General features: G+C 46.7%; 3 protein-coding genes across 3 annotated transcripts; all 3 read right to left on the bottom strand.

The window, feature by feature from the left end:
- Window positions 1-1,181: 1,181 nt before the first annotated feature.
- On the bottom strand, window positions 1,182-3,113 carry N7495_001181 (uncharacterized protein; the record flags this gene model as incomplete). Its single annotated transcript, XM_057203851.1, has 4 exons — window positions 1,182-1,232; window positions 1,761-2,062; window positions 2,116-2,468; window positions 2,521-3,113. 4 exons carry the CDS (start codon window positions 3,111-3,113, stop codon window positions 1,182-1,184), a joined length of 1,299 nt encoding a protein of 432 aa, XP_057067924.1.
- Window positions 3,114-4,295: 1,182 nt separating this feature from the next.
- N7495_001180 (uncharacterized protein) lies at window positions 4,296-5,269 on the bottom strand (the record flags this gene model as incomplete). Its single annotated transcript, XM_057203850.1, has 2 exons — window positions 4,296-5,177; window positions 5,258-5,269. The coding sequence occupies 2 exons, from the start codon at window positions 5,267-5,269 to the stop codon at window positions 4,296-4,298; spliced, it is 894 nt and encodes a 297-aa protein (XP_057067923.1).
- A 694-nt stretch (window positions 5,270-5,963) lies between these two features.
- On the bottom strand, window positions 5,964-11,008 carry N7495_001179 (uncharacterized protein; the record flags this gene model as incomplete). Its single annotated transcript, XM_057203849.1, has 2 exons — window positions 5,964-10,860; window positions 10,944-11,008. 2 exons carry the CDS (start codon window positions 11,006-11,008, stop codon window positions 5,964-5,966), a joined length of 4,962 nt encoding a protein of 1,653 aa, XP_057067922.1.
- Between the last annotated feature and the right edge of the window lie 1,100 nt (window positions 11,009-12,108).

Below are 12,108 nucleotides of genomic sequence, written 5' to 3'. Positions count from 1 at the left end.
GCGACAGCCGAGAAACAAGGCCATCAACAGACGGAAAGTATTTCGGCCGAAAAAGCTTCTGCCGAGACAGCGACTCCGGAACTGGATTAGTATATCACAGCATCCTTGAACAATATGCATTCATCGCAAACAACACCCTTGAGCGATGTGCATTCGCGACAGTAATGTCCCGTCTTCACCGTCTCTTCTATCTCGGACGAATGTTGACATTCGTCCAGAGTAGAGGGGCACCCATATACTATAAGTAGCTAGTTCTTTCATCAATGAAAAAGCAGACTTCACAACAACCACGATATTCAGTACTATAGAGACCACTACACTTGGTGGTTTGTCTATGGTGTTGAGTAGTGGTTCGTTGGAGCTCACCGTTCTCAGACAAGATATTCGAATATCGCTAAGCGAGCGACAAAGACAGTATGTTGGTGAAATCCAAAACTTCGGTAGGGACTAGGGGTCGTCCTTGTGTACCAGTGGGATTTTAGGAAGGGAAATTTGTTCGGCTAGTTCTGTAGGAGATAGTCTTCTGTGTTCTGTGCTGCTTTGCGTTCCTATACAGATTATTTAGCTTCACTTATTTTTGCTTGACATATTTAGTGCTTCTTTCAATGCTGTTCAAGACATCCGCTAACGTTCACTTGTAGTGGTGAAACAGAAAGAAGACTTAGTTCTGGCCGACTCGTTGGTATTTGGCTAGGTCAAGCGCCTTATGTCGCTCTAAAGCTCTTTTTCGGTTGAGGTTCCGAGCCATTCTGTAGTGGGGAAAGAGGTGAGTGGAGTGAGAACGCTTTATGCAGGGCAGGGTTGATGGAGGCTCTATACCGCTTATCTCTTTGGTTATAGTATATAATTCTGCCTATCACATCTAAAGTGGGGCATAGAAAGATCAATACATATGATTAGCGTAGTTATGAAGTATCTTTAAAGTGCTTTTAAAATAGTTTCACCTGGGCTTTTTGAAGAGAAGCGCATGCTTTATCAGCTGGGCCTCGTTAATATGCGGTTCCCTTGCTCATAAACATCTGCCAAGCAGGTCATTGTGAAGTTGCTATTGAAGCCGCTCTTGTCGTTCCCTTTTCTATCGCAATTGTTGATATTTTTGTCTTTGTTGTTATCCATAAAAATCGTGCATACATCGTTTCATTCTAGCGGCTGCATCTCTTCGAGTCTGAACATTGGCTCGGTCAGCGGCCAGCAAGTAAATTAGCGAGAAGTGGCGTCATTACCTCCATCACCTCCATTAGCAACACCCTCATGGTGAATCCGTGCTAGGTCTGCTCTTTTGGTTGGTCATAATCCTCGCCCGCTCAGATACTTGAAAATCAAGATCGTGGCTGTTGATATGCGGATTTTCAGCCTCAACGAGAACTCTTGCCTCTCTCTGCCATATTTACCTCACTTGCATGACATTTCTCTTGGTCGTCAAACAAGGCACATTTGTTTGTGCCTAAAAAGTGTGTATAGCAGCTGGGAATAGACTTGGAGCATATGTAGCATTGTTGATGATGGCAGTTGGGACAGGACATCTTGTTGCACCCCCCCCCCCCCCCCCCCCCCCCCCCCAAACTTGATGAATGGTTTATTGCAGTTGTTGCATTTTCGAATCAATGCTTCGGACATAGCCTCTTCGATCTTGTGGCGTTCATTTCGTGCCGCCTCCAAGTACCCACACGAGTAGGGTGTGTGTGAGTTTTTTGACACTTTCGGCAGCTCAATATTTCGCAGTCTGGATTTTTACATCGAAACTCCGAGTCAATCTCAACGTCTGGGCATACCTGCTTATAGTCACAGAATGGACAATTTACCACATCATCAAGACCAGCTTCTCTTATTTCCTGGTCCCGTTGCAGTGTGAGGAGCCTTTCAACGAGCTTTTTCTGGCCTGGTACGAGACGTAGTTGGACTTCGGTAAACCCACCTCCACAGCCAGAAGGGCAGATAAGCTTGCATCGAGACCGTCCAGCTTCGGAAGCGATGTAGTCTATAGCACATCCAAAGCATGTGTAGTGAGTATCCTCACCGTTGCAAGAGATGGCCCGGTTCAGAGGCGTCTCGTCGAAACACACTGTACTATACTCAAGTCAGCTGACCTGCAGTGTCAATTCGCGAGAGGGTGACAGTCATACCATTCAGAAATGGCACCCATAACCCTGCAGTCAGCAGTGTTCACTTTTTCTGATATCACTTTTCGCAGGTCGTCTGCCACCTTGGTGCGGGCGTTCCTTGCCGCATTCAACTCATCTTCTAGAGCTGCAATATCTGGAATCAAGGCGCCATACTCGATAGCAATGGCAGAATATTGTCGGTTAGAAAGTCTCCACTTGGTGTCCTGGGCCCGAGGTTTGGGTTGCTTATGCTTTGCTTCAACAAGAGCCATACTGGAGGGGTAGAGGTGACCTTTGTTTTGCGATTGGATCTTTCGGATAAACTGAGCTGGGATTTTTGGAAACTCGCTCTTCAGTATCTCCAAACTGATGAGGAAGTTAGCTAGAATTACCACAAAGACGAGGGTGAAAATCTCACATGGCGTTCCGTACTCTACCAAGTATAGCTGGTCGATCAGTTCGCGTGTACATTTGTTTATGATCTTCTGCTGTTAATTCTCGCAGCGGTTGCTTTCCTTTGTTACCCCGCTCCTTTGGATATGACCTATTACTCACGATCTCATCTAGGACTTCATCAAATGGAAATACGCCAGAAGTTGCCTTACCAATATTTGATTGGTAAAGCGTGGCGACGTAGTCGTGAGCAATATCCGGAAACAGCTCGAGAATTTGAGCCAAAAATTGCTTTTCAGATAGGCCTGTAGGCAGTTCCGACTCTGAAGTCTGATGGGGGCCATTGTCGAAATTATCACCCTCGTAGAGATTATCTTGAAAATTATCATCATCCACTAGAAGGTTTCGGTCTGCTTGCGGGTCAATGTCATGGTTGCGATGAGGAGCATCATTAGCTCTATTGCTAGTCGCAGGGCCAGGTTGAGGGTCAATTTCCTCATCAGAGTCGAGTAGCTCAATAGGCTTGCCACGTGTTCCCATGTTGTTTTTTCGTGCCCCTTTTCTGGCAGGGGCACGCGTATCATCGGGCTCATGAAGAAGAGCACGCTTTTCCCCCATATTGTGGTCAACTGTTCAGAATGGTAAAATTGAGGTTGAAGAATTGTAAAAGCAGTGGTGAGAGCCTTGGTAGTAGCTAAAAGCTAAAAATGGAGTGGAAGAGGAGAATTTCCAATGTGCGATCACTGAAATAGACATGATTATATCTAATACGTTGATATGACGAGTCGATTTAGAGTAGGGTACAACGTGAGAGTACCAGAATCCGAGGGGAATCAGGAATCTGATGTCAAATCCATGATGTGCATTCGAAAAGGATAGAATACAGGAGGTCAAATTAAGGTGCAGTCATGAAGCATTAGTTAAATAAAAAATATGAACTAAATAAATATTTAACTAATTAAATTAGAGAAGCTGATTTGATTACTAAGCGTATGTTTAATTGGTTTTTATGTAAAATCATGTCTAGCCTAGAATTCAAGTGCAGTCTAGATGACAGTCAACCCGACATTTACTAACTTACTCCCAAGGCTCCTATCACTTTCAAAGTTTCTACTCTACAATGCACATCATTACTATAAGATTGTCTAGCCATTTACAAGTCTTTTGCACATCGCTCCGCTGGCCGTTTGGGTACTGCCGCAGTCAATATAAAATCATGCTCAATTCCATGCTTAATAACATGTTCATCTATTTTTGGTAGGTAACTCTCCTCTTTTGAGAACATTCTTTTGTAGACTACTTCTTCGCTTGATACTGGTCACCTGAAACCAATGCGAGAAACTAGTCACTGGAATCTCCGACACTTCCATTTTCATTTCAGAAAGTTGTAGGTGGTAGATACTCTTTGCCTTGAGAAGCAGAAAGATATTCTCTAACTCAAGTATTTCTTTCGACCATAGATTTACGACTTTTTCGAATTTTCGAAGTAGAAAATCGAGTTACTTGAAAAAGGGTGTCGCATAGTATTTTTTTTTTCCAAGAACTAGCTAAAAACCTATGCTTGTGGATCTTATGAAAAAAAGGAAAAAACAATAAAAGGTGCGATCAGGGTTATGCGAACTGTAACAGGTTTCGTAAAACAAATGGTCCCCAGAGAGAGAGAGAGAGGCGCTAGGAGAGGCTAGGAGCGGAGGTGGTAGAGGCGACAGAAGGTGGAGTGACGGTAGTAGCGCGGAAAGAGGACGTCCAAGAACGAGACGGAATTCGAGTTAGGTGATTTCAGAGGTGGTTGGGGAAGATTTAAACAGCCGGTTGGAGGCCTTGAACCTCTAACCCGGATTCGCAGATAATATCTCGCAGAGAATGGATATCAAGAGGGAGATGGTCGGCACCATCGCACCCTGCTTCCACGACAGAATTAAAGAGATCTTCTCTCTTCAGGTATACTGGCCGCTCAAACGGTCCACGCACAGGAAAAATGTGATTGGAGAACTCCAATTGTGCCAACCCAGTAGTATCTCTTCCCCACTTCTCCAAGTTTCCCTTAACACCAGGCCTTGTAGTGAAGAACTTCACAATCAACACTTTCTTTACATTGGTGCCGACTCCCTCGAGCCAAAGTTTGGCGTCTCTTTTTAAACTTGCGTGTGATTGAGACATCCCGACTTCGATAACAACGGTTGGATGAGACCGCTTCGCAAGCGGGAGCCCACGGGGACAAATGAACGTGTCCGGTTCTTTAGAAGAGCCGACGAAGGGGGGATAAACACATGTAACCTTTGGCGAAGATCCCAGGAGTAGTCGAAGATTTTCGCGGCCGGTTAAGAGCCCATCATGCTCCCACTTGGTCAGCTGTTGATGGAGCCACATATGTGGAGCATCATGGGTATAGGACGGCATCTTCAAAGTAACTTCCCTGTCCTCCAGAAAGAATCCTTTTCGCACGCGAGGATATCTCTCGTCCAACAGGTTCAGCAACTCACTGCCGAGTTCGGGACTCACATCAGTCAAGATAATGAAGGATTTCGCGGACTGGGAGAAAAAATCGGCTTTTTGGACGATTTCTAAAGCTTCTTCGTCGGTTTGGGCGTGACTCAGAGAGATTTTCCAGTCTTGTGCATCGATTTCAAGATCATCAGAGTACTCTGTACTCCGTACAACCTTCTGTCTCAGCTTGGGCCACTTCGATCGCTCAGGTGGCACGACCCTCCCACTAGTGGCCTCCCATTTTTGAGCCTTTTCGGCCCTTGAACAACATTTACTGGAGGGTCCATTTGATCTTTTATGCCATAAAATAAACGCGCATTGTTATTTACGGATTTACATCGGAGCCCTTACTAGTACCTAGCTCCGGTCTCACAAGCGTTTTCCTTCTCCCGCTTTCTTGTGAACTACTTTTAATGGCTCTAAACCTGGGACCACATATCAAAATTATCTACTGTCGAATATTTTGTACCCTCTAAAAGCACCTAGAATAAGACCAGGTAAATATCAAGTAGTGGTGGCATACAAATACCTTCCGTTTGCATATTAGAGTCAACCATGGGCTAGTTAAGTATTTGAGGAAGTTTGATACGGAACTACGGCCTCGGGAGGAGGGTTACATCAGAACTACAGCGGTGGTTCTTGATCGTGATAGAAATTACGTGAGGCCGAAAGAAATACTGTATTTGATGATGGTTATCATTTTTTTTAAAAAAAAGAAAACAAGTTGACTGAGTCGATATCTGCATTATTTAATCATGACAGAGGTAAGATTAGTCCTCTATTCAGAAATATAAATAAAAGATGATAGACAAGAAAAGAACAGATGCCGTGGACGCCATCAGACGCCATCAGAATAAGTAAAGAGCCTCCCAGAAAACATTTGAACAAGACATTGGAATGAAAGATCTCCCTTTTCCAAACTCTAGACAAGGAAATAATCAAGAAACAAAATATTATGTACGCGATTGTAGAATCAAACACTCAAGAGTCGTCGACCAGACGCTTGGAGATCCAGGCTTTCTTGGCACCCTCTAACAAAGCGTCAATATTACCGCTGTTCTCGCACATACCACGGAAAGAACCGTCGGTGGCGTTGATCAGGGTCCACGGATCATCGAACTCGACGACGCGGCCGTGGTCAAGGACTAGGACTTTATCGTAATCGATGATTGTTTGCAGACGGTGTGCGATTGTGATGATTGTGCTGTCGTGAAGCTCGCGAAGAGTTTCTTGAATCTTGGCATCAGTGGCATAGTCGATGGAGGCGGTGGCTTCGTCCATCATTAGAACACGAGGTTTCTTGAGGAGAGCGCGGGCGAGACAGAGGAGCTGGCGTTGACCTTGTGATAGGTTGGAGCCGGACTCTGAGACTGGACTCTCGAGGTTATGGAATACGTTCTTGTTTTCGACAACTGTGATTACACTGTCGTTGACACCGTCAGCGGCGTTGGAATCGATGAATGTGCTTCCTGTCATGGGAGTCGTGTTGCCGGATACATTGGGCCCGATCAAGTGTACCCGACGGAGGGCAGTGAAGATTTCCTCGTCACTGAATAGACCGAAAGGATCAAGGTTAGTGCGGATGGTACCGGTAAACAGAGTAGGATCTTGCGGCACAATTGTGATAGCTTCACGGAGATCACGCAACCCGATAGAGCCGATGTCAACACCGTCAATCAAGATATTACCCTTCTCGGCCTCTAACCCCCGGAAGAGCGCCAATGCCAAGGAGCTTTTACCGGCACCAGTACGACCAACGATACCAACCTTCTCACCTGCCTTGACAGAGAAGGAAACCTCCTTCAGCACAGGATCGAGGTCTGGTCGGTAGCGGGTAGTGTAGCTAGAAAATTCTACGGCACCTTCAGTAGGCCAGCCGGTCGTCGGGCGATTCTCCAGGATAACAGCATCTGCCTCTTGGTCAACCTCGAGATACTCTTTCACGCGCTCAACCGAATTCATGTTTTGTTGGACTTCGGAATACAGTCGGACGAGCCAGAGAACATTCTCTGTGAAGGTCACGGCGTAGGTCAAGGAAAGACCGGCGGCACCAGCATCTATTTTGCCGACATTGAGTAGGACAAAGGTCGCGGAGAAGAAAGAGACAAGAGCACCGGTCCAATCGACACGCAGTGCAAGCCAGCGATTACTTGCCCAGAGATAGAAATGCGGCCGGTTGTAACTATTGATACGGCGGTGGTTATCGACAATGAAACGTGGTCCATCACCATAAGCGCGAATAGTGACAATACCGTTGAGAGTTTCACCGAACTGCTGGTAAAGAGGACTTCTCTGCACAGACTCCAGGCGTTTGAGGTCTCGGGAGCCATTCAAGTAGACTGCACCCAGAGCGGTGTAGACCAGGGTAATGAACACGCCTGCAATCAAGAAACCTGGAGTGATGATGGAAATAAGAATAACAATCATGATCACAGAGGCAAGACTGTGAAGCATTCCGATCGCCACCGGTGCAACCTCCTGATCAACAGACTGCACGTCCTTAGAAAAGCGGTTCATGAGCTGTCCGAGTGGTGTCGAGTCGAAGAAACGGAATTTCGCGCGCATCACAGCCTTGAGGAGACGGTCATGGATCTTCCAAGATGCGTGAATTGAGCCCCAGAACAGCACACCCTCGCGCACGAGAGAGATGCCGATATACAAGAAGCCGAGCAGGGCATATATACCCAAGTAGTAAGTCACATTGACTTCACCGTCAGGTGTAGTACTAGAGGACTGAATGCCGAGTTGTGGTGGGACCCAGCTGCTCATTTTTGACACACTACCAACGTTGAAAGTGGGAGGCTTGAGATGCGAGACAGCAGCGTAACGGCCGGAGTCATCTTGGCTATTGACTTTAGTTTGATAAGCGTTGGCCCATTCACGGATCCAAAGGTTGGTGGACACCGAGCCTAGTTGTTGCAGGGAGAACACGGAAATCGCCACGACCCAGTAGTACCAGTGGCCCATCGCGCGCAGGTACATGCTAATGGTGGACCACTGGACGTTTCCTTCTGATTTGCCTTCTTTCATTCGGTCCTTTTCATCCTTTTGAATTGTGGCCGTTCCATTGGGGACTCCGTTCGCAACCTCTGCGTCCTCAATTTCTATAACCGAGGGCGCGGAGCTAGCTCGAGAGCCTGCTTGTGACTTTACGTACTCCTCACCTAATGCGCCAGTAGCGGCAACATCCTCAGGGCGACCTTGAGCAGTAATTTTACCATTATCCAGTACCACAACGTGATCGGCACTGGGTGCAGTGAGGGAAACATTGTGGGTCACCAGGATGCAAGTACGACTGATCATCAGCGGACCAGTCAGAGCTTGACGGAAAATATGCTTTGCAGTATGGGAATCGACAGCAGAAAGACAGTCATCCAGCAGTAGGTGACGGGCACTGCTGTACATGGCACGGGCAAGAGAGATTCGCTGCTTCTGACCACCAGACAGACTGATGCCCTTCTCTCCAACGAGAGTCTGATCGCCAGCATCCAGGATCTCAATGTCACGCTCGAGAGCACAGGCCTTCAGAACTGCACGGTAGCGCTTCTCATCATAGGGGGTCGCGAAGATGATGTTCTCCTTTACAGTATCGTTGACCAACCATGCTTCCTGTGCGCAGTATGCGATGCTGTCAATAAGGCCTGTTTCGGGATCAACTGGGAGCTCTGCACGACTGGCGACACCTCCTGGGAGATAGACACAACCCTCTATGAGCCTCATTTCACCGAGAATTGCCATGAGCAAGGATGTTTTTCCAGAACCAGTGGAACCAGCGATGATACTCAGACGACCGATAGGAAAATCGACATCAACATTGATCAAACGGAATGAATTCGACTCATTGGTGGAAGAGGAGGTCTGCGACTGAGGCTTGGTACCCCAGGACAGAGTCGCATTCTCCAAACCGATTCTGGGAGGTCCATCAGAGACGGAGCTATCATGTAGCTGAATATACTTTTCAGTCTCATCTTCGTTAAGATACTTGTCTACTCGGTCTAAAGAAACCTTGCATTCCTGAACGTGTGCCACCATATCCGCGAGTTGATCCAGGGGCACGCGCAGGAGGGAGAACATAGACAGAGCCGGGAAAGCAATTGATGGGGTCAATTGCTTCTTTTCCACAGCAGTATACAAGAAGAATGACATGAACGTAATCAAAATGGGCGTTCCGTACCAAACAGTAGCAGCACAAGACCAAAGGACGTAGCGTTTCCGCAGAGCCTTCAACTCTCCCTTACGCTTTTCATTGACGATATCCTGGAATCGCTGCTCCCAGGCGAAGTACTTGATGATGCGGATGTTCTGCAGAACTTCATTCGTCGCATGAATACGGGCGTCGGTGCCCTTGAGGATCTGGTTCTGAACTTTGTTGAACTGGCGGGCGATGAAAAGATTAATGGGTAGCATCATGACCATCAACACAATACCAGCAAAGGAGCTAAAGCCCAGAATTCTATAAAGAAGTGTGACTGCCATAATAATTTGTACTGGCACACTGGCCCACAAGAAATGAAGATATGCGCCGACCTCGCTTACTTTGAACGAATCGATGGCCATCAAGTTGATGATGGTACCAACGTTCGCTTGCACATCATCTTCCTCGCCCTCGGCCTTAGGCTTGGGCACAGCCTCCTCGGCGTCTCCATTTGCATTCTTATTCTTTCGCCCAAAGGAAAAGAAGCCCTTCTTCTTTTTGGCGTCTTTGGGCGCAACTGGCTCTTTCGCATCATTTTTAGCAGCATCCGTCAAAGCACCGGCCTTGCGTCGAAGCGCTTTGGCATAAATTTCACCAATGATGATTGCGCGGATTTGGACACCCATCTTACGACCAATGTACAAGGCTTGACCATCTGCAACGCCTTGAATGATGGCGGAGGAAAATAACAGGATAGCATACAGCCAAGCCGCATGAGCAGTAGTCGAGCTCGGGTCTTCCACGTATTTCAGGATGGCCATGAGAAGTAGACTGGGTACGAAGACAAACATGTTAGCAAAAATGGTCCAAGCACCTTGCTTCAAGATAGTTCCGGCAAAGTAGCGGACGAGCTTCCAAGCCAAAGAGCCCTTCATCTGCCGTCTTCGAAATTTCGACAGAATGCCGGCTGCCTTCTGAGAGGGGGTCAGATTCCAAACATCCTCCAGCTCTAAGGGTTGCTTGTAGCCCTTCCAAATCAGGGGGTCGAGCCAAGAGAACGTCGCGAGTGATAAGAGACTGGCCGTAGGGTAAGGCGGGGGCTCCAATCCTTCCTCGTGCTCCACAAAGACCGCCTTGTTGCCACGGCGAGTGACTAGGGAGATGATAAGAAGAACTGTGCCTAGGGCGAATCCGATGCTGCTCAGAGTCAAGGATTGATCTGAAATCGGATGGATGATGGCGGATCGGAACACCATGATATTGAAAACCCATTGAAGGCCATACAGAATGGTGGTATGTGCCCATAGTTGTGAGGCCGAGAAGAGATTCCGAATGGACATGAGCAAACGAAGCAGAACCAAGAACAGAATATAGCCCCAAGTAACCAGACCTGCCGTTGCAGGGATGGATCCATGGCGCCCCCAACCCTTTGTCGACAAGATCACTACATACAGAGCAACTTGACCAATTAAAGCTGCGATTTCTAGAGCGACAACTGCGTTTTCATAGCGCGGGCGATCCACCTCGATTGATAGCTGTTCGCTCTGGACGGCTTGCTGCAGAATTGGGTCCGTTTCGTCTTCGGGGGAGCCATTGAGGATTTCATCTTCGGTGGCGTTTTCCGGTAGGAGCTTGTAGGCGACAACACTTTTACGGGAGATGACAAAGGTACGAGCGGTGTGGAAGACGATCAAAAGCAAAGAGAAGCTGCATGTCACGACTGGGAGCGCGACTTGCAGAACACTACGTATCACATTCTGGTTAGTGAAACGGTCTCACAGGCAACAAATCCTGAATATCAGTGGAGAAGGAATATGATGACTCACTTGCGTTGAAAGCAGCGCGATAAATCGTCTATAGCCCAGACAGGGCCCTCGCAGTGAGGTAGCATGATTTGCGAGGACTGCGTAGAGCCGATTTGAGATGTGAGATCAATCGACCAGTCCCCTTTTTCCAGCAATAAGTCTATCTGTACTTAGATAGATGAAGCAAGCGATAAAAAAAATGCGATTCTAATAATTAACCTATCATTCGAGCGCAAATGGCGAGCATTGCCTGAACTGAAACCGGCAATGGAAGATTGGGGATGAAAAGTGGAAGTTGTCCCGGGCGGCCACTTTTTCTTCTTGTCAAGTGTTCCCGATAAGAATTTCACTGCTCAACTTTTTGCCACAAATAGTTGGGAAAGCAATAGCAGAATAGATACAAGGATGAGTAGATGAGAAGAAAAAGGTGGGGGGTGCAAGGATTGTCAATAATCAACCCGTTGTTCAAGTGACTTAATTTGAGCTATTGGGAGATATGTGGATCGGAAGTCACTAATACGTACTCTGTATTGAAGAATCGAGAACTCCGCGTCTAACCAAGTTAGGATCCCGCTTTCTAGTTCACCAAAAATTAGATGTTTCAGACTTTGCTAAATCATTAAATGGTGTAATGATATTTGTTCAGAGATTCAAATTTTTGGTTATCATATAGAATTGACCTGGTAAGGAATCAGCATGGATTTGAGCGCATAGAACGCTGTAGTGCTAGTCACGTAAGCGATTTTAAACTTCTTGATCAACCCTTACTAACTTAAGCACGTGATCGATTAGAAATGAGCTCATCTCAAAAACTAATGCAAACAATGCAAACTAATGCAAACTAAGCAAATATAATGAGACAGTGTCAAAGGACCGATTCCAAGTTTAGTTTAGTGCGTTATTAGTCAGCTCTCATACGTTCTTTACTGCAGCAAATTTTACTGCAGCAAATACACACACATATTTTTGACTACTCTGTTCCTATTTGCTCGCACGAATCCACTATTCAGTTCTCATTTGACAGACAGAATTCTACAGGCTCACTTCCCGCCATTTCTTTGAGTGTTCGAACCGTCATATTCGGAGTATTGGGAGGGCTGAGTTTATGTTGAATGCCTTCGTTGACCACATGACCGTACCGTACCGTAACTTGTTGGTAAATTCCCTAGTGTCTGTACAGATTCTA

The sequence above is a fragment of the Penicillium taxi genome (genome assembly GCF_028828555.1).
Source record: "Penicillium taxi strain IBT 34144 chromosome Unknown utg000001l_segment0_segment0, whole genome shotgun sequence".
Classification (NCBI taxonomy): Eukaryota; Fungi; Ascomycota; class Eurotiomycetes; order Eurotiales; family Aspergillaceae; genus Penicillium; species Penicillium taxi.
The sequence above is the reverse complement of the archived record's forward strand: the minus strand, read 5'-3'. Positions and strand labels throughout refer to the sequence as shown.